Here is a 24,977-nt window from a genome sequence, read left to right as displayed (position 1 = left end):
AACGCCATTATGAGCGAAATTTTGAAGAATTCTAACATATATAAGGTTTTTATTTTGTCATCAACTATGTAAGAAAGTACAGTAAGAATTGACAAAGTGACTGGCTCATATGTTTAGTTAAGAAGTCATACATGCAGGTTTGGAAATCAACTTTTTTTTAAGTATGTATGGAATATAGGGTTTGTAGATAGCTATTTGTTTATTTGATGCAGATGATTTTTGCTTTTAAAAGTAACCCGAAGGTTTCATATGGTAAGACAAAAAGACAGAACTAAATCGATTGTTTCTTGGATGACACTAAAACTTGAAGAAAAAAGTTATGGTAAAGTCATGATGGAATTAGAGAAGACAACATTTATACTTCAAGTTTGTATCATTAGACTTGAGGAAGTGACACTCACTGAGACAAGTAAAAATATAATATATATCTTTCATAATAAGCAACTAATTACTGTACATAGAGATGATTGATATTATTATACATGGAATATTATTTTTTCTTAAAAAAAAAGAAAAGAAAGCAAGATTCCATATGGTCAAGTTTCACAAAAACTTTGGTTGTTTGTTTGAAGTTGACTCGATAATACTATAAGAATACTAATGATGCCTTTTTATTTAAAGATATTAAGGCTTTATGTTATGGACAACGACGGCTAAAGATTCTTGACGACGAAACAATCTCTCTTTTGCTATGAAAGCTTCGATCGTTTTCTGAAACTCTTCGTTGCTCATATCATCTTCTTCTGGATCATCGTTGTTGTTGTTGTCATCCCTTTCCTCCTCCTCTTCTTGGTTCTCAATCTCCCTGACGATGCAGCACTTGTCTGTCTTCGATCTCTGTAGAGAACCTCGTTTCATAATATTTGGACTACTACTCTGTTTTGCCGAAACGTCTGATTTGCTCCTTCCATAGACCTTACTACTGGGACGATCAATCTGGACGTGTGTTATATTCTCATCCGCGTTCAAATGAGTGACGATCACCTGTTTGTCGTGGTAGACAGTCTCATCCGCCAAGTCTTCATCCGCCAAGTCTTCATCATCGGACAGCTTGGATCGACTCTCTACGGATCTGACGAAGGCTTCGTAGATTTCTGTTTCTGCGTTCGTTGTTGAGGCGGCGGGGGAGGCGGTTGTCTGATCGGAGGAAGACTTGGTGAGAAGAACAAGGACGATGGAGTTGCCGAGGAGGAAGACGAACAGAGGAGTAGATACAAGGGCGGCGATACGGCGGAGAAACGCTCCGGAGATCTGAACGGCGAAAGGAAGGCGCGTGAATGTCCAAAAGACGAGGAGGAGAGCCACGCAAACCTCAGCCGCACGGAAGAAACTTCCGATTCGTCGGAAGCGGTTGAAACGCCGCAACGCCTTTGCTTTCTCTGCTTTCACGTTATCCAAATCAAACGAATCCATAAATTTTTTTTTTTAGAGAGAACACAAAGAGAGAGAGAAGAAGAAGAATGAATGAAGAAAAAAGTGGAGCAGGCTTCATCTCTCACATCTCTCTTTTATAGACTCCACTCTCTCTAAACCAGAAGAGCACCTTTTTTTTTTCCTTCAAATAATTGAACTTTTTCCCTCTCTTTTTTATTTTATTTTGTATGAAAAAGAGTTATATCTAACTTAGATATACATATTCCAATTATAATTCCCTATCTAAGACACCACTGGTCCCTATTTTATTATATCTATTCCTATTCCAACCAAAAACATACTTACCTACCAGTAACTTTTTAGAGTTTAGTTAATCAAGATCTCTATCTAAATTGTACAAATATATTTGATTTTTTTTTAACTAAACCGTTCATAGTCAAAATTATAACATCATACCAAAAAGTCATTTAAATTAGTAGTAAACGTATACATACAAACTAGCAGTTATACCCCCTGGGTTATACCTTATATAGGGTTTTTAGATAGACGAGTAATTGCATAAGCAGATGATTCCATTTTTTAAACAGAAGAACCTGTTAAACTTTAAAGTTAGGATTGATTTCAACCATATACACAGAATGCTTGAAACAAATAATTAGAATGCTTCTTCACCTATAGTATAAATTTAAAGTTAGAATGCTTCACAAGTTTCAACTACTCATAATTATTATACCGCTGTTGTCAAATATTCCCTCCGTTTCAAAATATAAGATGTTTTGAGTAAAGCACGCAGATTAAAAAATGAACACTTTAAAAAAGTTTAGCCAATCACAAACAAGAAATTTGAAACTTGAAAACATCATATATTATGAAACAAAAAAACTTCTCTAAACATTTTATATTATGAAACGGAAGGAGTAAATAACAATGTAAAAAACCAAAAAATAAAAATAAAAATTGGACCGAGCAAAATTGTGTAAAAAGTGATGTAACACAGAGAATCAAAAAATGTCTTTGGTTTCACGTGAGGCGTATGTCATCCGTATAAACCACACCGCTCTCTTCAAGTGTACCGATTCGTATTTGCTTAACCCTTCCTCTTTCTCGTGCTGTTCACCGTTTCATTTATTGACTCTCAATTGTATGTTTTTTTCTTTACTGTAATCAATGCAAACTCTTTCTATAATAAGTAAATCACTGCAAAACTCTCTTACTCTGTCACTTAATACTATCAAATTTTGATCTCCATATTTTTTTTTGGTTCATGACAATTATCATAGATTAGCGGGAAAATTTATGGTTTCTAATCAAATCCTACTACTAATAATAATGTCGAAAATAACAACAATTAATATTAACTTGTATTGAACGAGGAGTAATATATATAGGCCCTTACGTGACCAGATGGGGATCGGGCATTTGACCGGGAGAAGAAAGTTCAACACCACATTACAACTATTAAACTTTTAATTGAGAAATTGACAAAAACTTGAGTACTAAAATTAAACCTGATGATTATTATAATAACGTGAGTAGATTAAGATTTCCTTATTATGATTGTTACAACGTGAATAGATTAAAGAATTCTTATATGATTTGTTGAATTTAATGGCAAGTGAGACTACTCGTTGACTCTTTCATTTACAACTAAAGAACGATGTCTTGGTCGAGTTTATTTAAGATATACTATACTATATACACTTAATTACTTTATGAAGATATTTTTTTTGTTTGGCACTAATAGATATCGTTCAAAATTAGTGGCACTACTATCGAAACTCCTTTCCCAAAAATATATAGAATAGCTCGTTTTTTGTTATGTATATAATAAGATAAACTAAAACTACGTACTACTGATCAATAAAATTTTACACTTGTGAAAATAATATATGTATCAGAATTACACTAAGAAAAATAAAGCTTCTAGCCAGAACATTAAAAATTGAAACCTGCCATAGTTCTTATAAATAATATCATAGCCAAAAGATCACGAAAAAGCATTTGAATGGGGGATGTTAATTATTTAGTACTGTAGTAGTTAATTGGAAAATAAGTTATAATCATAATGAAGAAAAAGTTAATTAATGGATAATACAGGCTGGTTTGACCCATTATATCTATATAGTTCCCGCTGCTTCATTTAATGATCTGTTCTCTTTTAAAATATGCGCATGTAATACCATTCCCAAACGTATCATTCTTATTATAGACGCACACTTGCACGCACGCACGCTTCGATCGATTTGTATTAGTATAAAAGTTATGACTAGCTTAGCTCTACATACCTGTTCGTGCGTATTTTTATGTATAATATATACTACAAAAATTTAAAACTTGGTAAAAGTGTTGTACATATCATAGGAGGAAACGAGTAGGAAGTAGGGCTGAAGCTTGTTTCCTTGTTTGGGTCCTGATTCAAAAAACTTTGACCACTGTAAAAGCTAACGTTTGTCAGAGTGATAAGAAATCATCATGAATTTCAGGACTATCTGGTGCCACACGACACCGTATTTACTCCCTCTTTTTCAAACTTGAATATTTTTTTTGTTGTAGCTCTCTCTCGAGTCGAGTCTTCTCTTCGATTTCTGTCACAACACCGTGTATAGCTGTACTTTGTAGATTGAGTTTGACAGAGCGATAGACGCATCATCACATCTTTTTATATATATCTACGAATATAAGTACTGTATCTGTATGTATTTAAAATATAAACGACACTCAGTTTTCACCTCCAATGACAAGACGCTCTCGCGTGTGGCAAACCCACACTCCAGCCTAGCCTTTTATAACTTTCAGTGGGACTTCAGTTTATTTATTTACCTTCTGTAACTAGATTACCCATTATTAGCGGTTTACTTTTTCTGCATGTACATTGATGTAAATATTGATTATCGGCGATTATTTGCAATTAAGTTTAAAAAAAAACAGAACGTCTATAATTCTACGGATACAAAAGTTTTTTTTTTTCAAAACAAAACAAAGTGGTGTTATAAAGAAAAGAGAACATGAACATACTTCACTTTAAACCAAGAGACATATTGGCCCGAGACGATATTCGTTGCTTTTGTGACTATCTATATTTATTAATCCACAACCAAAAGCCATAATCCAAAGTAATTATTATTTCTGAATTAAAAAAAAGTATAAATAATGTATAAGTGCAAGAGGAAAACTTTTATGTGCGAGAATCTATTTACACATCAGCCTGAATGTATAAAAACAATAAAAGATAACCAAGAATATATTTTCTAAGTATACGTATAGTAATTTAATTGGTCATCTTTTTTGTTCGACTGTTTTTTTTTAATTTTTTTTTTCCGCTTTGCAAAGTTTGTTAAGCATATTCGACCTCCAATATTATAATATACGAAACAAATGTTATTCATGGCAATGTAAATATGTCTAGAAAATTCCTAAATAATCAACAGTGTGCTAAAACGATGAGACATTGATAATATTCTCAAAGAATAAACAACGTATACACGGCTTTCCCACAGTTGTTGTTTCCAATCATTATTATTTTTTGGGTTTCCAATAGTTTAACTTGTTAGCAAAATTTTCTTTTCATTTTAATCTTTAATTTACGATTCTTTAAAACCATATTAAAAATAGATTACTAAATGATTAATTTTTAATTTTGATTTGTGTCAAACTTTTTCTATATATGCTTAATCAAATCCGCTAAAAAAAATTAAAAAAAATTAGATAAATTATTTTTTTGACTTGTAGCTGTGTTGGATTTAGTTTCAACATAGAATTATGTAAGAGTTATACCTTGAGAGATGGTCTGACTCGTTTTGCCTGAGAAACACTCCAACAACAAAATCAACAACGGATCTCTTCCAAGGTGTAAAACGGCGATCCCCGGTTAGATAACCGAAAAACTTCAATTCACATTTATTTAAATATTATAATTAATATATATAAATTTAACAAAATTTTAAAATATTACGAATATATAAAATAAAAAAATTATATAATATGGTTATATAGTAGATGAGTTATAAAGAGGACATGCTGAAATTAATAAAATATCATTAAATTTAACATGAATTAAATCTTTATTTTATTATTTGTCAACACTATTAATATTAGAATATATGACATATAAAAATTAAGTTGATTTAACTAAGATTGTGTAAAATAATTAAATTATTAGAAAAAATATGACTTAATCACAACATATTAATGATTTACTATATATTTAGAACCTTTATTTTTTTTTATAATAATTAAAAATCAAAATAAAAACCTCAAACATTAAACAAAACAAACTAAATATAACAAACAAATAATAATGAATATAACAAATAAATGGTAGTGAAGTATATTACAAGTTAAAAAATCAATATAAACATTTAGCCGCACATATATCGTTAGAAAATTTAGTTATTCCACTATTTACAAAACATTCGATATTTAACAAACAAATAAACAAACAAATAAAGTATAAAATATAAATAATAATATGCACACACGGTATACTCGGTTAAAATCTAGTATAAATTGGTAATAAATCAACACATATTATTTATATTCAAAAGATTTTGACTTTTATGGTTTGGATATGGCAGCTTCATCATCATCATCACCCCTTCTTCTCCTCCACAAGCCAACCTGCAATTTCTATTTCGCAGCTTCCTCTGTTTCTTCTTACATCGCTTCCGCTCGATTTCGAATCTTCCCTTTGAATCGAAGAAGAAGAAGAATCTGGTCTCTCTCTCGCTCTAATTCTATGGCCGATGATTTAGTCAAAGTCAATGCTCGCAGAGACGGCGAAGAACGATCTCAGACGCTCGAGCAAGAAGCCTTCATCAATGGTTCTTCGGAGGTTCAGAACGACGCCGCCGGCGGGATTGAAGCCGTCGTTAATCGTCTGGTTGGTATTCGAATTCCCTGATGCACACAACCTGTTCGATGTAATGCCACCATCTCTATGAAAAAAAGATCGAAACACAAAAGCAAAGCTTGTTCCTTTTCTCTTATGCGTTTTGGTTACTAATGAAAAGCTTTCACCTTTGTAAAAATGACAGAGCAAATGGATTGTAGCTGGTCTATTTGGATCTGTTCTGCTTCTACGGCATGATGGTGCAGCTTTGTGGGCTGTGGTTGGATCAGTTTCAAATTCCGCGCTTTCTGTAGCTTTGAAACGTTTACTTAACCAAGAGAGACCCGTTGCTACACTGCGTTCTGATCCTGGGATGCCATCTTCTCACGCACAATCCATTTCTTTCATCTCTGTCTTTACTGTCTTGTCTGGTATACACACAGTCTTAATGCTAAACCTTTTTGTGATATCTGTTTCTAATTGCATTTGATCAACTCTTAAGATCGGTTTACTCTTATTTCCGCAGTTATGGAGTGGCTTGGAACCAATGTCCTCTCTCTGTTCCTTAGTGGCCTCGTCCTCGCATTGGGTTCTTACTTTGTAAGTCTTCATATCCTTTTATGACATTGACTCAAGTTCAAAACTAGCGGAGGATCATATGAATGAAATCATATTAACACTGATGTTATTTTTTGGTAGACATGGTTAAGGGTTTCTCAGAAGCTTCACACAACAAGTCAAGTGGTCGTAGGTGCAATCGTGGGTTCTGTTTACTCCACCTTATGGTATGTAACTTGGAACTCATTTGTTTTTGAAGCCTTTACCTCATCATTCTCAGTACAAGTACCTGTCTTTCTGGTTGCTGCTGCGTCTGCTTTAGGTTTTGCAGTATATGTGCTACTTAACTGGTTTAAAGATGACAGATGACAGATTGATAATTATAAGTACTTAGGATGTATAAGGAATGCATTTGATTATTTTTATAATTGAATGGAGGTGATGTTTGGGGCCATATTGAATGGACTGATGTTTGCTTGTAAAGTCACACACACGGTTACATTATATTGTTGGTTTTAATTAGCTTTTATATCCTTCAAGCAAACAAACTGCTTTTAGGGGTGATTCAATGTCTTGTTATTAGATCATACGATTTAAAAACTTTTCTGCTGAATTAACCCTTTTCACTGTGGTTTGGGAGTTTTTTCAAAGGTAACGTCTAAAAAATTGCCACACTAATTATTTTCTTTACTGAATAAAGTTCATTCCGGCCAAAAACTAAGTATATTATGAAATTTATCACTATTACTTTCTTGGACGAGCTGAGGTCCTTGGATTCGCTATAAGAGAGTAAATATTAAAAGTAGAAATTAGTTTAATCTTCAGTTTTTGATTTTGTGATGACCTCGTTTTCTTACTTGTCCGTGGCCTCTCGCTCTCTTCCATTTCTCCACATTGATCATCCTAGCAAATATTTTCCGAATCAAAGTCAACTTCCGCGATTGCTGAGCAATGACGTTAACCGTCGACGAGCTTTGGTTGAGTATGATCCCATACCCATCTTGAAAATTATCCATTCCATTTCCCAGAAGTTGCCAGAACAATCCTCCTGCTGCTGCACCGCCTCGTTTTGCAGACTCGTAAATCTTGCCGTACACGGTGTTGAAGACAATGTCTCTCTCTGCAGGGCTATAGCCTTGTTTCTTCGTTGATTTACCAAATTCTGCTACTATTATGGGTTTGCGAAGAACGTTCTGTGCGTCTTGGATGTGTGCGTCGAGCCATTTGTTCAAGAAATCCATTTTGGACTGCTCGCTTGCACTTGCATCTGTGAACCTGCAGAAGAAAATATAAAACATCAACATCAACGTTAAACCAAGTGATCTTCATTGTTTTTAACTGATCGGGCAAAAACTAAAATTCTATGGAATTTACCATTCGTCAGGATAAGAGTGAACCGTAGCAAAATCAATGCCGGGGATGCGGTTATTGGCGATGAAATCAGTTCCAAACTGGCCGGGTGGGTTTAAAGTCTTGCTTTGAGGTGAAGACTGACCATAGAAACCTTCGAGGCCAGCTTCAAGCAGATGGTTTCTGTCTAGTGATTTCACATGAGCAGCCATTTCGGTAATCCAAGCCTGTTATAATGGATGGAAAACAAACAAACAAACCAACAAGTCAAATCCCAAAGGAATACAACTAGAAAAGTAATAGAGTCATGGTGTGAAAATGTGTGTGTTAGGGTGAAACCTGAATGGTTCTTCCGGTAGGATCTGAGGGGCAACGGGGCTCGTTCATGAGCTCCCAAGCCATAATAGTTGGGTCATCTTTGTAATGAACTTTAGTAAAGGTATTGAATCTGTTGAGCACAGCCTGCAGGAGAAAACAAAAGCCATTACTTTTTTTATTTTTACTTGAATCTTACACAGGGGAGAAGATTAAAGGCCTGAATTTGAAACCGTGATATGGTTCTTGTAGAAATCTTTAACAAGGGAGTCAGTGAAGAAGTCGTCTTCAGAAGAAACGGGACGGCCTCGGCTTCGAGCCCAATCCACATATTGCTTCTTCCCTCCGAAGCTGTCGTAGTTATTGGCAAAGCTGAGTATTATCTTTATCCCATGTCTTCTTGCCTCAGCAATCGCAAAATCCAAACCCTTTTCACCATAAATGACAAAAGAAACAGATCAGAAACATCAAAAAGAGACTCTCAAAACTTGGCTCCAAAAGCCACCGACTTTTCCAAATAGAAAGTCTAGTGGAAAATTTTCTCAAGAGGAAAGACACACACACAAGCAAGACACAACAAGTTAAGTCTAGTGGAGGCAGGTTACGTACCTGAAACATATCCTCGTTGTAGGAGCCAGGGGAAGACTGAAGAGCTCTGTAACCGCCATCGCTGAAAGCCCAGGTTCGAGCAACGGTCAAGCCATGGCGAGAGGCATCTTGGAGCGCGGCAGAGATCTTAGACCTTTGGGATGGATCGGAGGAAACGTACATGAGCCAGTAGGCATTAAAGCCATTAGCGTAGAAAGGGTAGCCATTGAGACTAAACTGAACACCTTTAGTCCTCACGAACCCATCATTCGGTAACGCATCTGCTCCTAGCTCCAAACAGCTTTGTTGGATCACGATCGCTAGAAATGTAATCAGACCCAGAAGCTTCATCTTCTTCTTATTCTTTGCTTTCTCTTTCTCTTTACACTCTTCTCGCTGTGTCTTTCAGAGGGGGTGGGGTATTTATGGACTAATAAGTAGTAATAATAATAAGAGAACGGTTATGGAAAAAGCATAATAAATCTCATTTAATTTAGTGTTATACACGCATACTCATGTAATGTGTGATGCTCGCACATCAAGTTCAGTGAGTAACACTTATAAAAAAGATGGTGTTAAGTAATGTAAGCGAAGCAGGTGATTCCGCTAATTAGATCCCATTATAACCGGTAAAAGAAGTCGTAACCGTGAAACCAGCAAATGGATCCCACTTAACACGTAATAATAACCGTACACCTGCTTTACTGCTTCACCCTCGGATCATGTTACACGTGTCAGCATTCTGTGTGGTTACTTAATACAGCAACCCACGCGTCTTCCGCTTCATGGGATACTCACAGGGCCCTTGCCTTTTTTATTTTTTTTTATGGGTCGGCCTCTCAGTTTCATTTAAAGTCGAAACTCTTCATCATGTGCCGTTGTTCTTTAGATTTTTCGGTTGAGTTGACGACAAAACACACGACATATATTTATTGTGCAATCAGGAAAATTGTTTTCTTTTCGAGTGGACGCTTTAGTTTTTCTGCATCTTTTTACGCTGCTTTCATACATCTTCTTAAGACACACACCTTTTAATCAACAGCACAAGAAGCATAGGCGCAATAAGCGGATCTAACTTACACCGACTCGATTCAAAGACCCAACCAAACACAGCAATTCACTCACTCTCCTTTAATTACGGTTCAGCTTTTCAATAAAGTGTAAATTTAAACGTAATTGTTTAATTCTAAGTCTACTACCTGTGATCATGAAAATTAGATATATTCAATGGAACGTTAGTTGAACAAACTCTTAAAAGAAGAAAGAGTTCAAATTTCCAAAGGAATCGCTGGATTGAGGATAAAAACAAAAAGCTAAGCTGAGTAGTGGTATCGGTTAAATGCAAACAAAAAAAAAAGAGTGGGTAAACGCTAACCTGAGCCGCCGACTCATTCGCACTTTCCCATCTATCTTCTTCTAGGCCCATTTGAAGACCACCACACTACATACATACTGTATTAATATACTGTACTACATAGCTCGGATCTGTCCTCCATAGCCGTAGTACTTGAGAAGCCCCTCGTCTTGTCTCCAGTTCTCTTTCACTTTCACTTCCACCTTCATTCAACATTTTATATCATCCACTCAAATTGGCAACTTAAACTTACTATACTTGATACACCATTTTAATATTTTATGTAATCAATCATATTCTATGCATCTCTAAACGCACCTCAAGGAAGACTTTCTTCTGAAGGAAATCTTCAATGTCGAGCCGAGCAGCTGTCGCTAGTGTTTTCAAAGCCTTCCCTTCCTACAACATTGCATTGAAATCCATTCAGCCACATTAGTCAGCACTAAGCTTATCTAGTTGAAACCTTATTGCTTTAAGACAATCTTTGAACAGATCAGCTTTTAAACCCATATTGTCAGTTTCATCAATCATTGACAATGCACCTTTTGAATGTCCACAAATTTTTGTATCACGAATGCTAACCAGAAATTACCCACTTGACTGTTAAGGGTTGTATATACTTACTTTTCCTATAAGGATGATCTTCTGAGAATTTTTATCCACAACCACTTCCACTTGAATAAAGTCTTTCGCAGATGGTCTAGTTTTGTAACTCAGCACGTTAACCTGTGGCGTTGAAGCAAGGGTATAACAACATAATTGATTAATAAGGCGACAGGTTTTACAGGACTAAAGACACCAAACTTGTAAATTTACCTGACAAGCATAAGGAACTTCATTTCGGTATTGCATAAATATCTTCTCTCTAACAATCTCAGAGACAAAGAATCTCTCTGGGTGCTCGCTCACAATATCCTAGAAATCAAATACCCGTAAGACATTAGTGAAGTGAATTGTTGTATGTGAAGAAACACATAAAAACCCCAGAATATAAAGCAAATTAGACTACAAGCTCAGCTATCTTAGCAAGAAGAGGAGTTAAAAAAACAGTGAAGCAGAGACTTGTTTAAATACCTTTGGATAATAAGGTGGCCCAAAGGGAAGTTTGGATAAAATCCACTCTTTTACATCCTCTATTCCGTGTCCATACTTGGCACTTACAGGTATAACTTCATCAACATCTGTAAATTTTTCATACCACTGCAAGAAGTTGTATCATCTATTAAGCAAAGAAGATACCAATACCATAACTCCAAATCGTTTATAGTGAAGCATCTCCCACCACCACTGCAAGTTCACTCTAGAATGGTGGGAGATTTAATAACAGGACACCATTACCAAAATAGCTACAACTACATTACTCACCTCCAGTTTCTTGGCAATCTCACCAGGTTTGATCAGATCCTTCTTATTCATAACAAGCAACATCGGTGGCTTTTTTTCTAAGTCTCCCAAACCCTCTTTCAAAACTTCTTCTATCTAGCACACAATTACCACCAGCATATTAGGAAAGACAGAATTCTAAAAAGAACAATTTCAGGAGGTATAAATCAATCAATCAAAACAGAGAAGCATACTTTAGCAGGCGTTTTACAAGCATCAACAAGAATTACAACACAATCAGCATTGATGGCAGCATCTCTGACATTCTTCATCATCATTGTATCTAACCTGTGCATCTTCTTCTCGATTACACCAGGGGTATCAAAGAGTATCATCTGCAAACACAACACAAGCATAAGTTTCGAAATAATCAAAACCCAAAGGCAATTACTAGCTAAGGCAAATTTTCAATGTGGGCTTGCTTAGATAAAAAAAAACAAACCTGATATTGAGGGCTAGAGCATATACCAAGAATCCGATGCCTCGTGGTTTGAGGTTTATCTGTAACAATCGAAATTTTCTGACCAATCATTTGATTCGAAAGCGTGCTTTTCCCAACGTTAGGCATCCCCACCACCGCAACGTACCCTACTCACATCACAATGGTATTCACATCAGATTCAATTTCCCAGTAATAATAGTAGTTTAGGGTTATCAGGAGAAAACAAAGAAACAAACAAACCACTGCGATGAGTCGTATCAGGTGTGTGTCCAAGCTCCTCCTCCATCTCGTAATCGTCGAGCAACGCCATGTTCCTGTCCGGTTTCATGCTCAGGGAGAGGAGACTGGCCTCGTCGATCTCCAATTCTTCTTCTTCTAATTGTACTTGCTCAACCTCCATTTCGCTGGAGCTTCGTTGCCTAATCCATAGCTTCTTCGAGGAGGGGAGCTCCGTCCGGCCATAAGTAGTGCTACTGTTGTTGTGCGCCTGAAGATGCGATTTGGTTACTCTGCGCCGCCGACTATAGATTGGAGGATAAGGAGAGAAATTAGGGTTTTCAACAACGGAAGTGGAGAAGAATTTGTAGCGGGAAAGGGTAGGCGAAATATGCGGAGAGACCGCCATTGTTGTCACTTTTGTTTTTCAAATTGATGATATCTCTCACTGGGTTTTTTCCTCACTGCTTGTTTTGTGATTAGCCAAGGAACCAAATGTGATCTTCATACGACACCGGTTTAACTTTTCTATATTTGCAGTTTCACCCCTTATTAAATACAATTCCCAATTTCAACTATTTTTTTTCTGGTTGAGTTTCGTTCAATTTAAGAATCAGCATTTTGTAAAACTAAGTTAAACAAATAATTTAAGAAGGTTTTTTCCTTTGTCCGGGATCGTCTGCACAGTCGGACGACTGGCTGGGCAGCGAGGTTACTCTCAAAAGGGGGGAAAGAGGTGATGATTAAGTCTGTCGCGACGGTTGTCCCGACTTTTGTGATGTCTTGTTATCGTCTTCCCAAGACTATTACATCTAAACTGACTAGTGCAGTGGCAAACTTCTGATGGAGTACGAATGGTCAGGCAGGAGGTATGCATTGGATCGCTTGGGAGAGGCTTTGTTGTAGCAAGCAGTTGGGTGAATTGGGTTTCAAGAGTGTTGATGATTTTTACACGGCTTTGCTGGCTAAGCAGTTATGGCGATTGATAGATTGTCCAGACTCACTGTTTGCAAGGGTTTTTAAAAGTAGGTATTATCGGAACTCCGATCCTATGGATCCAATACGGTCTTATTCACTCTCGTATGGGTGGAGGAGTATCGTATCTGCTCGCTCTCTGGTGAAAAAGGGCTAATTATACGGGTTGTCTCAGGGACCTCCATTTCGATATGGTCTGATCCCTGGGTTCCAGCTCAATTCCCGAGACCAACCTTAAGTAACAGTCCTTTTAAGGACCCAAATCTCCGGTTACCTGATTTGATTGATCGACGAACGAATTCTTGGCGAAAGGATATGCTTACTCAGCATTTTGATCCTGTGGATATCGCTCTGATAGAGGCAATTCCTCTAAGCAGCTGTTCCAAGGCAGATTATTTAGGATGGCACTTTACTAAAACTGGGAAATATACGGTAAAATCTGGGTATGAGACGGAACGTTTGGATGTCCAAGGTCCTTTTCAGGCATTTGGATCTGGTCCAGCAATCACTCCCCTTCTTGCTAGGGTTTGGCAGGTAAAATGTCCACCAAAACTACAACATTTTATGTGGCAAGTTTTATCGGGTTGTATTTCGGTATCGACTAATTTGCGTCGTCGGGGATTGAGTTGTGATGTCGTTTGTACACGGTGCGGGATGGAGGAGGAGGATATAAATCATGCCATCTTTCTATGTCCGCCAGCCCGACAAGCCTGGGCTTTAGCTCATGTACCAGTGGGGCCGCAACTCTTTCCGACGAACTCTGTATATGCTAATGTTGATCATTTTCTAGATCCCATAAGTCCGGGTTCACAGGTTCAGGTTTTTCTTTGGATGATGTGGTATATTTGGAAAGCTCGAAACGCCCGTGTTTTTGAAAACCAGGCTGAACGCCCTGATGAGGTTGTCCGGGTGGCGGAGGGTGAGGCTATGTCCTGGCAAGAGGCTCAGGTAGATGTCGAGGGGGAGGAGTTTCCCTTCACTATTACGGGTCTAACACCTGGGTATAGAAGGGGTTTATCTCTTTCTACGATTTTATGGGACAAAGATGTTATGTTGACGGCTCTTGGAAAGCGACAGATGTTTTTGCCGGTGCAGGATGGTGCTGTATTTCATCAGAAGGATCGCCCCCAGTGCTTGGAGCGACAAATTTCTGGCGAAGTTTATCCCCGTTACATGCAGAAGTTGAAGCCCTCATCTGGGCGATGCGATGTATGATTGGACATGACTTTCGGGATGTGGCTTTTCTTACCGACTGCTCCGACTTGGTGAAGATGGTGTCTTCTCCAACTGATTGGCCAGCTTTTGCAACATATTTAGACGACATTTGGATCGACAGGGAGGAGTTTTCTTCTTTCTCTTTGATTTATGTTTCTCGTAATGCTAATGTACGAGCGGATTCTTTAGCACGCCAAGCACGTGTGTCTCCGCATCATGTTTTGTTTGTAGACAATTTTCCTCCTAATTGGCTGGTCTGAGCTGATTCTTTTGTTATAAAAAAAAAAAAAAAAAAAAAAAAAACAAAACAATTGTAATAATTATTAAAACCATAAAAAAAACTTTATATATATACAACAACAATTGAAAATATTTGGCTCGTGGAAGGCTCTCTCTTATCTCTCTAAATTTATTTTAGAGAGAGACCACTTCCCGTCCGATATCCTCTGGCTAAGATAGCGGTGGTTGGTCGGCTTGTTTCTGGCGGCATATGGTTCCTTACCAACGTCGGTTAGCTTTGATTCTGACATAGATGGCCACCGTGGTATCTGTAGTCGGCTTTGTCTTCGGCATAGGTGGCTTCTATAGCATCCGTGGTCGACTTTGTCTCTGGCATAGGTGGCTCCCGTAGCATCTGTGGCTGGCTTTATCTCCGGCATGGGTGGTTCCTTTAACATCCTTGGTCGGCTTAGCTTCCGGCATAGGTTGGTTTCCATAGCGACTATGGCTGACTTTGTTTTAGCTCTTTCGCTGCCCATCTCTTTGGCGTAGACTACTTTTACTTCCGGATTTTTCTCCGGCTTTGTTTTTTTTTCTTTTTTATCCGCTTTTTGGGGTTTTGGTTTCAGATCTGACGAAAAACAAATCAGTCGTCTGATTTCCCTGAGTTCTAACTTCGGGTCGACGGACATGATTTTATCTTAGCTTTCGTTTAGTTTCTTGGATTCAAAACTGTTTGATGAAAGCAAGCCTATATCAAAAATTCCTTGAAGGGTTTTGTCTTCAGTGCTGTATCCAAGCTTTCCTTCCATCTAAGTTCTCTTACTGGGCTTTGGCTTTGTTTTGTTTTATTTGGGCTTATGTACTTAACTGTTTTGTAAAATATTGACTAGCCTTTTGGCTTTGTAATTTTTGTAAGGTGAAATAAAACACAGTTGAGTAAAAAAAAAAATATACAACAACAATTTTTTTCTTCTTCTAAAGTTGGAAGCTAAATTTTGTTGACTTTTAAGGAGTTAAAAAAGTAAAGCAAAGTTGAGTAAAAAAGAAAGAAAAAAATTTAAAGCAATTAACAAAATGCAACATTATAGTTTTGGGCCTAAGCCCATCAAAGCAAAGTGAAGATGAGCGAAACCTTATCCTTCCTTACGACCAACAAAACGCACAGCAGCAGAGTGAGAGAGCCTAAAGAGGAGGAACTGAACTGAACTGAACGATTCTACTGAAGATTTCGCAGCAAAGGTTAGGGTTCCTCTCGTTTCTTCTTCGTTTACAAGTTTGGAATTGCAGGTTGCGCGCTGCAGATATTGTTCATTTAGTTTTGGTATCAGAAATTGCATGCTATGCTATAGAGTGTGAGTAGTGAGCGATTTTATTAAAAAATTTCTCCCTTTCTAATGGTTAGGGTTCCTCTTGATTCTTCGTTTATATATATATATATATATATAATTTTTAGGTTTGGAATCAGAAGTTACAACATTGTTATAGCTATATGTCTCATTCTCTCCCTTGGATAATTAATTACCATCTGCTTCTTCTTCTGATTGTCAATGACCAGGTTGAATTCTTAAGTCCAACATGTCTTCTTAATCTTTTCGTCTTTGATTTGCAGATTCCGGTACTGTCTTGTTTGTTTCTTTCTAAATCAAAGCTTTGGTCTTGGGAGTTCCTTGTGAAATTGACCATATATGGAAGACAGCTTTAGTCGGTTGACTGATGATTTGCTCATCAGAATCTTGTCCTTTGTCCCAATCAAAGAAGCGGTGGCTACGTGCATTTTGTCAAAACGATGGCGTCCTCTTTGGACATTGTTGCCAAGGCTGAACTTTAAAGAGCGCCCTGTGCATTATAAGGGCAATCACGATCCGGGCCGCATAGTGAAACACTCGAGACCTTGGAACTAAAAGGTATGAACTTATTGGAAGTTCCTTCTCGGGTTAGTTTTCAATCCCTTAAAACGTTGCGCCTTAAATTGGTCGCGTACCCAGACGAGGAATCTTTCGTCAGGCTTATATCTAGTTCCCCTGTTCTTGGAGATTTACTTCTGCAGAATCCGGTTGGCGACAATATAGAGACTTTTACCATTAATGTGCCTTCCCTTCACCGTTTAACCATTACTAGAGATGAGAAATCCTATTTGCTGTTTGTGATACATTGTCATTCTTTGAAAGAGTTGGATATTGAAAATGACGACGGTGAAGTAAATTTGATTGGTGATATGCGCGAGCTTGTCAAGGCAAATATTTGGACTTGTGATAGCAATGTTTTCAAGTCTCTTACCTTTGTCAAAACACTTCGTCTGACCGTAGAAGACTATAAGGTAAGTCACTCGTCTCCTTTGATTTGCTTCTAACACACTTTTGCAAACCGTCTCTTGACTTTTGATTTGTCATTATATGTTTTTCTTTTATAGGCCCCGTATCATTTTGGTACCATTTTCTCTCAGCTTGTGTGTTTGGAGTTCCGCGGACAATGTTACAACTGGTGGGATTTGCTTCTAAATGTGCTCCAACATTCCCCTAGACTACAGATTCTCACGTTAGAAGATTGTTATCGTGAGGTACTTTCATTTATTACCCTAAGAGTGAAAATTCCTACATCGAGGCTTATTCGGATATTTGGTTTCCCGCTTAGAGGTTTAATCTAATGCACTCTTGTATTTCTACATCATTTGATCACAGCAAGTGTGGGGAGATAGGGAAATTTGGATTCAGCCGAGTTGTGCTCCTGAATGTTTGTACCATCTCAAAACCTTCGAGTGGATAGAGTATGTCGGAAGTCCAATACAAAAAGAGCTAATTTGCAAGTCAATAAAAGACACGAACAAAACCAAATTAGTATGACCACGATCGTATGAAGCTGAGTTATGTCCTCATCATGTTCTATCTATACATTCTCTAGAAAAGGTAAAAACCGTTGCATTTTCGTATCTTTTTATTCACAGGGTCTGACACCTTCACTATGAATCTGTTGGAGACTGCTGAGCTTCATCCGAAGATAACATTCCGGGAGGAAGGTACGACCAAGCCAAGACTCCACTCCCGATTGTGATGGTTGCAGCAATTGATCCCCAAATCCACCTCTGCCTCCTCTTTCTCTTTTCCCCTTCTCGCCTTGCTTCCTCTAATAATATCAAAGAGACTTAAAGCATTGAGATAAAGACATTCTAGTAAACATAACTTGATTTTCTTCTACGTACCTATGACCTCTTGGTTGCGCTGGGACATTTCCTGGTTCACGGTCTCGTAATAGTGAAGACGGTCAGTCAACCGGGTGATTTCAAAGTTCTTAGCTTCGAGCTCAGCTTGCATCTCCATCTCCACCTCTGCCTTGGCCAAGTCACTGCTTACTGAGTCAGAGACAAACCTGGTGACCTCAAGTTGACGATGTAGCTCATCTGCTAGGTTCATGCTGTATGGGCTGCTGGTAGGATCAAGAGGAAGGAACTGACCCACATGGGCCAACTGCTCACGAAGCCTCCGCCAATGAACTTGCATTTGCTCTAGCGTCTCCTTTGCTTGCCTCCTCCTCTCGATTTCCATTAGCATGCTCAACCTCATCTCCCTCAGCTCAGTTTCACTGTTGTTAACTGAACTCTGTATTCCACTGTCGGTTGATAGTTCTGGAAGCCAAGAAAAGATAGTGAATAAAATTACAACCAGTTTATTAGATGTACCAATGAATATTGCATGCAGTTTTCCTAAGAACTTGAAAATATGATTCGTCACTAAAAGGCAAACTTGACAACAGAATCACACTACAGATATATATCCCTATAGCACTTGAAACTAAAGGAGGAGAAGAGGCTCCAAGAAGAAAAGATGTAGAAACGTACCATCATCACAAGCATCATAAAACTCTCCAACAGTTGTATTATGTGAGCTTGCAGCTTCTCCTCCAACACCTTGGACCTCTGTGTTACTTGTGAAGTTTACTGATTCACGAGGGTTATAGAAATTCTCAGAGTCAAGCTCCTTGTCTGCTTTAATTCTTACAGGCTCCAACAAATAACTTTTCCATTCTAAGGGATTGGTAGCGTTATTGCTTCCAGTCTCACCGTTGCTGCAGATATCTCTTCCCGGCTTCCAATAGTTCCCATGAGGGGGGCTGCAATCCCAAACAGGACGTTCAGGGATGCCTTGTGTGTGACCCACTGCTGTGGCATCACTGACAGGAAACGATAGGGATGTGGACTTACTCAAAGAAGAAGTAGCCTTACTCAAAGAAGAAGTAGCCTCACAAATCTTTTCAGAAGGGTCGTCATCCAGATGAGAGTCACTTTTGAAAACAAGAGGAGGCCCTCGTGCTTTGTGATTGATGATATAGGGAGATGGAAGGTAGGAAGATGGCGAATTGGGGCGAGGGATTTCTTTAGGAGTGGCATAGAGAGAAGGTGACATCTGAGGACGAGTGAACAGTGTATTTAATTCTTTAGGTTGATTGCTTTCATCGTTTGAAATAGGTGGCTTCGAATGCAATGTGCTTGGACTTATTAATTCACGAGATAGTGATCTATCCAGAGTGGCAGCATATAACGTAGGCATGATTCTGTATTCCAATTAGAAATATCCAAATCAATGATATATCAACCAGTTCAGAAACTCAACTGAGGATTCGAGCAAAACCAAATCGCTTTTAAGACCTAAAAGCTATCATCAATTAGCCAAAAAAAAACTAAATCCAACAAGTAAGTGAAGATAACGAATACTAATACCTAAATCATCAAATCGAGCATTGAGAAGCTAGCAAAAAAAAAAAAAAACACAAAGGGATGTAAAAGGTATACCTAGCGATCGAACACCGAAAAGGAGAAGAAGAAACTCAAAGATCCACTCAGACGGAGGAAGAAGACAAGGCAGTGGATTGATGATGGTACATTGATATGATGACATGCTGGGAAGAGAGAGCAAATAGATATTTACAGAGAGCAAACAAAAACCTCTTCTCCAAGGCTTTTTTTTTTAATCGCGCAACAAACAAAAACCTCTTCACCAAGGCAACGACCGTGCTTATTTATCGCGCCGCGTTTTGATCCCATTTTGTATGTTTTAATGACGTGGTATCTCCTCTCTCGTGTTAAACAATTTCCGTGTAGGCAGGCTTTTGCTGGGCCTTAACCTAACCCATTCTGATTACAAGGCAATCCGATAAGTAGATAAACCGATCATGATTTATCTTATTAAACTGTAAATTTTAAATACATAGATCAGTCCACAAAAAAAGAGGCAAATTATTCATATTTTTTGTTTTTTATTATTCGAATAGAAGAAGTTATATCACAAACCGAAAACAACAAATACAACCTCTGTGATTTCACAAAAAAAAAAAAAAAAAAAAAAAACAACCTCTGTGATCTACCGGTAATATATGACAGGTTCATTTGAAGTGTTATCCCAAACGCCTCCTTCCTTGACATACTCCAAGTACCTAGCATATTCTGGTTTTGCTGTCGTCCTTGTGCTTTTCTTCTTCTGTTTCTTCCTCTTTAGACTCATATCGAAGAAACTAAATAGAGGGTGAACCGTACCTCCGCTTTTCTCCACCTTCACCTTCTGGGATTGCCCATGATGGTTACTCACTGCAGCGCTCTGCTGTTTTGCTTGTAAAAGCCCAGCGCCTGCTTCTTCTTCCTCACCGAGCTTCTTGTAGTTGCTTCCTCTACTACCCTTCCTCGTGCTTAGGGCCCTAATCATCATCATGTCTTGTGCCTTTCATCTAGTCTCCGTGGTGATATTGTTTTTAAGAAAGGGTTTATTATTAATTAGTGGGGGAGTTTTGAAAAGGACACATCTTTTGACTTCTCTTTCTTGTCCTTTTCCCAAGTCCCAACGACTCCTTATCTTATACCATATGTGACATTGCCCTTTCACCTAATACCATTCCCCGTTCAATCCTGCTTTATCTTGACTATGTCTTCCTCGTGTTTGACTTACAACAACAAGGCACTTCCACATCAATCCTTTTAAACTTTAGTGGAATTGGTCTGTTTCTTGTCACAAAAAAAAGACTAGCTAAGTGTAGTATACCATATAACAACTGATGCGGAAAACAACAAATTAATTCAAATGAAACTACTGTGTCCTGCTGCTTTAACCAAACCTTTATGCTTCAGATTTCCTCTCAATTCTTCAACCACATCCCACTTCCCAATCGCTGCATAGAAATTCGAAACCAGCACGTAGATACTCGCGTTCTCTAGACCTGACTCTTCCATAAGCCTCCTTGCTACATATTCGCCTCGCGTGACATCCATATTAAGACTACATGCACTAAGTACCGCGACCCATATAGCACGGAATGTTCTGATTATTGCTCTCCATCATTCTCTCGACTAATCTCCATATCTCTTCTATATCCCCAGCCTTGCTTAAGATATCAATGAAGCATACGTAATGCTCTGTTCCAGGAACCAACCGATACTTCTCCTTCATCATACTAAAACATTCCTTACCTTCTTCAACTAGTCCTGCATGTGCACAAGCCGATAAAACAACCAGAAATGTCACTGAATTGGGCAAAACGCCACTTCCTTCTTCACACATTTCCCTGAAGATTTCAAGAGCTTTAACCCCATCCCCGTTAACTGCATACGCATCTATCATACTCGTCCAAGAAACCACACTTTTAGACGGAATAGACCTGAACAGAGTACTGGCTTGCACAATCTGACCGCATTTTCCATACATATCCATTAAGCCATTGCATAGCTTTGAATCTGAAACGAAATCATTACGTATGGCGACACAGTGTATCTGTTTACCAATCCACAGATCAGAGTTATCAGAGCAACCAGCAAGAGAGCTAATGAGCACTCTCACATTGGGTCTCTGCCTACTCATAAGCAGAAACGCTTCCTTGTAATCTCGGTTTCGAATGCAACCTGATATCAATGAATTTAACATCACTTCGTCCGTATGAACATTCAAACTGGCATAAACCTTCATGGCTTCACTTATCAACCCTACACTCGAGTAAAAGCTAATCATTGCAGTTCCTAAGACCACGAGATCACGTCCCGTGACCAGCACCATGGAATGAACTTGCTTCCCTTGCTGCAAAATCTTGAGAGAGGCACAAGTTTTAACAACAGAAGACAAAGTGAACTCACTGATTTCAACTCTTTCTCTATACATAGCTGCGAAAACCCCAAGAGCTTCTTTACCTTTGCCGTTTCTAAGGAAACCCGAAAGCAGAGCATTCCATGAGACGACATCTTTTTCCTCAACGCTCTCGAACACCGTAACGGAATCAACCAAGCATCCTTGCTTAGAGTACATGTTAATAAGCGCAGTTTTGGATATGGTTCCTGTCTCAGCGCCTTCTTTGATCATCAAGGCGTGAACTTGTCGTCCTGTTTCTGGATACGACAGGAGAGCACACGCGCCGAGAACCGGAGTGAAGGTGTGGGAGCTGAGATCAGAGCTGGCTCGATGCATCTCAAGAAAAAGAGCCAATGTGCCATTTGGGTTTCCGCTGCGGAGGTAAGACGAGAGTTGAGAGTTAAGTGAGGAGAGGTCTCGTTGCGGCAATTCGTCGAAGAATCACACATCTCGATAGCAAATTCGTGGATTTTACGGCGACGTCACCCAGACGATTAAAGCGTCCAATAGGCAAACATGCCAACATGTGAACGGCTTACTTGTTGCAGCTACAGACGAAATCTATAAATGCAAAACCGTAAGAGCTGATCTTTATGAGCCTATGAAACCAACAGGTCAACCTTTTTAAGTACGAGAAACTTCTGTTCTGTCTGATCAACAAATTTATTAGACATAAAATGACGAAAAAGGTTACAAGTTACCTTCCTCAAATTACAAAGAGAACAAAACCCCCTCACAAGTCACAATCTTTAACAGAGAAATGAATGCCTCAAAGCGGAAAACTTTCCCAGTAAGCACTGACCAATGGATTTTTATGAAAACTTTATTGGAGAAGCAGGAAATGAAGTTCTTGTATGTTTTTTCAAATTCAAACAATTCAAGATTCACGCCTCAAGCTGCTTTTGGTACATTCTCAGGGAGTGTGATATCATCGAGTACTGAATCATATTCTGAATCACGAGCATTCTTCTTGTTCAGAAGCTTCTTGAACTCAGTCTCGTCCAAGTTCTTTGCGTTCTCTGTCGCGTGAACTTGACCTAAGTTGGAGTACTCCGCAGCCGAACTGGAGAAGAAGACTCTTTCTTCTTCCGTCACCTTCCTCAGAAATCTAGCTGGGTTGCCTCCCCAAACCTGTGAGATACACGAGATTTTTATAATATCAATACAGCTTAAAGAAATGACAAAGTTTGAGAAGGTCAACATAAGGAGTGTGTCTAGGAACCTCGCCAGAGGGGATTCTAGTGTTCTGCCTAACAAGAGCTCCTGAAGCAACCATGGCATGTTTTTCAACATGAGCACCATCCAACACAGTTGCACTTGTACCAATATAGGCCTCGTCCTCGACAGTGCAGCCATGTAAAACAGCACTATGACCTGCTCCAGATTCAATTGTCTATATTATTACGCTTGACTACAAAAATTCACACTTTAGTTTGTGAGAGGAATGGAATAGAGAATTTACCAACAGTGACATTGTTTCCAATGATAGTAGGTAAGACCTTCCCGCTTAAGTTGGACTTAGCAACGTGGACAAGAGTGTTGTCCTGGATATTGGTCCCAGCTCCAACACTAATGCTGTTAGCATCTCCTGCAGAGATAAAGATTTTTAGTTCTATGGATATGTCTGAACTAAATAAAAGAGGGCATGTCCTTTCAATGAAAGCACAAAAATTGAGTACAAAACAATGTCGGATACTCGAATAAGCTTACTACTTACCTCTCAAGACACATCCATACCAAATGGAAGAACCTCGTCCCACATGGACATCACCAGTGATAGAAGCGTTAGGAGCCACAAAAGCCCCCTTATCCAGGTTGGGGGCTTTGTCGAAAACATTCATGAGCGTCCGGTGCCTTGACACTGGGAACAAAAAAAAAAAAAAAAAAGTGTTGAAGCAGTTTAGAGGGATGGCATGGGGAAAAATACGAAGAAGCTTCATTGAGTTCAAGATCACTGCGTGTAGTATCTGGAAATAGCTAAACAACACTTAAACACATCTGCCTAAGTACATAAGAGGAACTTGTAAGAACAAATTGACGAGAATCTCTCTTAGCGAAATGGATAACATCACTAGCGAAACGAAGAACATTTGCTAGTAAGCTTTTAGGTCTCTAATCAAAAATGCCATAATCAATCATCAACATTAGGAGAAAACGGATCATATCATTATCAAATCTAAACGATGACCCGATTGCAGAGAGATACTCAAAAACATTTTCCAAGACCCGACGAGAAGAAATCGAACAAGAATTCAACTTTAGGATTGGAATGGAAAACAAAGACGATCCAAAAGAGACATACGCTGTTCTCGGAAGTGATTTTTGCCTTGGAGGCGACAGCCGAGCCGATCGAGTGCTTGACCAGTTTCCCGGATCCAGAATCCTACGCTGTAAAATGCTCTACCCATTGTTCCCATCTTCTTCCCCACACACGAGAGATCGAATCGCGTTTTTATCAATGAAATCGAGAAAGGGTTTTTTTCGCCGGAGCCTGAGGAAGAAGAAGAGAGAGTGCAGTCTTACTCTTTGTCTTTGACGACCCCATCTTTGCTTTTCGCTCAAATTTCGGTCGGACCGTTATTTCCGGTTCATGTTATTGGTAATTTTAATTTCTGGTAATTGTTTTGGGTTAAAGTAATTTATAATTTTATCCAGCACGAACCAGGTGGTTTAGAGGGATTATTGGTTCTATGATTTTAATTGATTTGAAAATCCAAACAAAAATCATATTTATTCAATCATTGATTTATACTTCTTAAAATCACATGTTATTCATTCAATGATTTATTTTTGGATTTCAAAATCTACATTATGTTTTAAATAAATTTGAACGAATAAAATAGATGGATTCAAATCCAAGAATAAAACATGTTATTTCAAAATCCATATTTTTTATGTTGAGAATGGATTTAGAAATGACTTATCTAATAACAGCCCTACTTTATTTCTCCACGTCACTCTTTAATCCTTTCAACAAAACGGCAAAACAAAACACTTTGGCGTCGACTGAGAGAATTGAAAAATAGTTATCATCAACCAAAGAAGAACCTTATCATCTCT

At 38.3% G+C, this 24,977-nt stretch overlaps 7 protein-coding genes and 2 pseudogenes across 12 annotated transcripts; 2 read left to right on the top strand and 7 right to left on the bottom strand.

The window, feature by feature from the left end:
• Positions 1 to 414: 414 nt before the first annotated feature.
• On the bottom strand, positions 415 to 1,649 carry LOC104727398 (uncharacterized). The gene has a single exon (XM_010446494.3). The coding sequence runs from the start codon at positions 1,411 to 1,413 to the stop codon at positions 625 to 627; it is 789 nt and encodes a 262-aa protein (XP_010444796.2). The 5' UTR covers positions 1,414 to 1,649; the 3' UTR covers positions 415 to 624.
• Positions 1,650 to 5,628: 3,979 nt separating this feature from the next.
• On the top strand, positions 5,629 to 7,329 carry LOC104727397 (lipid phosphate phosphatase epsilon 2, chloroplastic). Of its 3 annotated transcripts, XM_010446493.3 has the most exons (5): positions 5,914 to 6,253; positions 6,408 to 6,633; positions 6,729 to 6,802; positions 6,902 to 6,987; positions 7,083 to 7,329. In XM_010446493.3, the coding sequence occupies exons 1-5, from the start codon at positions 5,942 to 5,944 to the stop codon at positions 7,105 to 7,107; spliced, it is 723 nt and encodes a 240-aa protein (XP_010444795.2). In that variant the 5' UTR covers positions 5,914 to 5,941; the 3' UTR covers positions 7,108 to 7,329. The 3 variants fall into 3 exon arrangements, with proteins under 3 accessions (XP_010444794.2, XP_019088560.2, XP_010444795.2); XM_010446492.3 differs by having other exon boundaries at positions 5,629 to 6,253; positions 6,902 to 7,329; XM_019233015.2 differs by having other exon boundaries at positions 5,908 to 6,293; positions 6,902 to 7,329.
• A 97-nt stretch (positions 7,330 to 7,426) lies between these two features.
• On the bottom strand, positions 7,427 to 9,796 carry LOC104727396 (mannan endo-1,4-beta-mannosidase 7). Its single transcript, XM_010446491.3, has 5 exons — positions 9,035 to 9,796; positions 8,659 to 8,853; positions 8,450 to 8,572; positions 8,135 to 8,337; positions 7,427 to 8,035 (listed from the first exon to the last, which is right to left on the bottom strand). Exons 1-5 carry the CDS (start codon positions 9,362 to 9,364, stop codon positions 7,582 to 7,584), a joined length of 1,305 nt encoding a protein of 434 aa, XP_010444793.1. The 5' UTR covers positions 9,365 to 9,796; the 3' UTR covers positions 7,427 to 7,581.
• A 107-nt stretch (positions 9,797 to 9,903) lies between these two features.
• LOC104727394 (GTPase ERA-like, chloroplastic) lies at positions 9,904 to 12,933 on the bottom strand. 3 transcript variants are annotated; one of them, XR_758204.3, is made up of 10 exons: positions 12,433 to 12,933; positions 12,193 to 12,338; positions 11,945 to 12,085; positions 11,733 to 11,846; positions 11,442 to 11,567; positions 11,184 to 11,282; positions 10,992 to 11,093; positions 10,686 to 10,766; positions 10,389 to 10,570; positions 9,904 to 10,212 (listed from the first exon to the last, which is right to left on the bottom strand). XR_758204.3 is itself a non-coding variant. In XM_010446490.3 (9 exons), exons 1-9 carry the CDS (start codon positions 12,815 to 12,817, stop codon positions 10,484 to 10,486), a joined length of 1,281 nt encoding a protein of 426 aa, XP_010444792.1. In that variant the 5' UTR covers positions 12,818 to 12,933; the 3' UTR covers positions 10,216 to 10,483. The 3 variants fall into 3 exon arrangements, 1 of the variants encoding a protein (XP_010444792.1); XR_002034244.2 differs by lacking the exon at positions 9,904 to 10,212 and adding an exon at positions 10,216 to 10,301; XM_010446490.3 differs by lacking the exon at positions 9,904 to 10,212 and having other exon boundaries at positions 10,216 to 10,570.
• Positions 12,934 to 15,963: 3,030 nt separating this feature from the next.
• On the top strand, positions 15,964 to 18,496 carry LOC104727392 (F-box/FBD/LRR-repeat protein At5g56420-like; annotated as a pseudogene). Its single transcript, XR_015570607.1, has 5 exons — positions 15,964 to 16,059; positions 16,430 to 17,137; positions 17,231 to 17,377; positions 17,499 to 17,654; positions 17,762 to 18,496. The product of XR_015570607.1 is annotated as an F-box/FBD/LRR-repeat protein At5g56420-like (transcript).
• Positions 17,550 to 19,802, bottom strand: LOC104727393 (uncharacterized). The gene is made up of 4 exons (XM_010446489.3): positions 19,604 to 19,802; positions 18,653 to 19,365; positions 18,017 to 18,439; positions 17,550 to 17,940 (listed from the first exon to the last, which is right to left on the bottom strand). The coding sequence occupies exons 2-4, from the start codon at positions 19,359 to 19,361 to the stop codon at positions 17,777 to 17,779; spliced, it is 1,296 nt and encodes a 431-aa protein (XP_010444791.2). The 5' UTR covers positions 19,362 to 19,365; positions 19,604 to 19,802; the 3' UTR covers positions 17,550 to 17,776.
• Positions 19,803 to 20,039: 237 nt separating this feature from the next.
• LOC104727391 (uncharacterized) lies at positions 20,040 to 20,617 on the bottom strand. The gene has a single exon (XM_010446487.3). The coding sequence runs from the start codon at positions 20,514 to 20,516 to the stop codon at positions 20,172 to 20,174; it is 345 nt and encodes a 114-aa protein (XP_010444789.1). The 5' UTR covers positions 20,517 to 20,617; the 3' UTR covers positions 20,040 to 20,171.
• Positions 20,618 to 20,763: 146 nt separating this feature from the next.
• Positions 20,764 to 22,524, bottom strand: LOC104729104 (pentatricopeptide repeat-containing protein At5g66500, mitochondrial pseudogene; annotated as a pseudogene).
• Positions 22,525 to 22,564: 40 nt separating this feature from the next.
• Positions 22,565 to 24,518, bottom strand: LOC104727390 (gamma carbonic anhydrase 3, mitochondrial). The gene is made up of 5 exons (XM_010446486.3): positions 24,220 to 24,518; positions 23,635 to 23,778; positions 23,380 to 23,505; positions 23,140 to 23,291; positions 22,565 to 23,048 (listed from the first exon to the last, which is right to left on the bottom strand). The coding sequence occupies exons 1-5, from the start codon at positions 24,332 to 24,334 to the stop codon at positions 22,809 to 22,811; spliced, it is 777 nt and encodes a 258-aa protein (XP_010444788.2). The 5' UTR covers positions 24,335 to 24,518; the 3' UTR covers positions 22,565 to 22,808.
• Positions 24,519 to 24,977: the final 459 nt, after the last annotated feature.

The sequence above is a fragment of the Camelina sativa genome, chromosome 11 (assembly GCF_030686135.1).
Source record: "Camelina sativa cultivar CO46 ecotype springtype chromosome 11, ASM3068613v1".
Lineage (NCBI taxonomy): Eukaryota > Viridiplantae > Streptophyta > Magnoliopsida > Brassicales > Brassicaceae > Camelina > Camelina sativa.
Note: the sequence above shows the minus strand (reverse complement) of the source record. Positions and strands in the feature narration are given on the sequence as shown.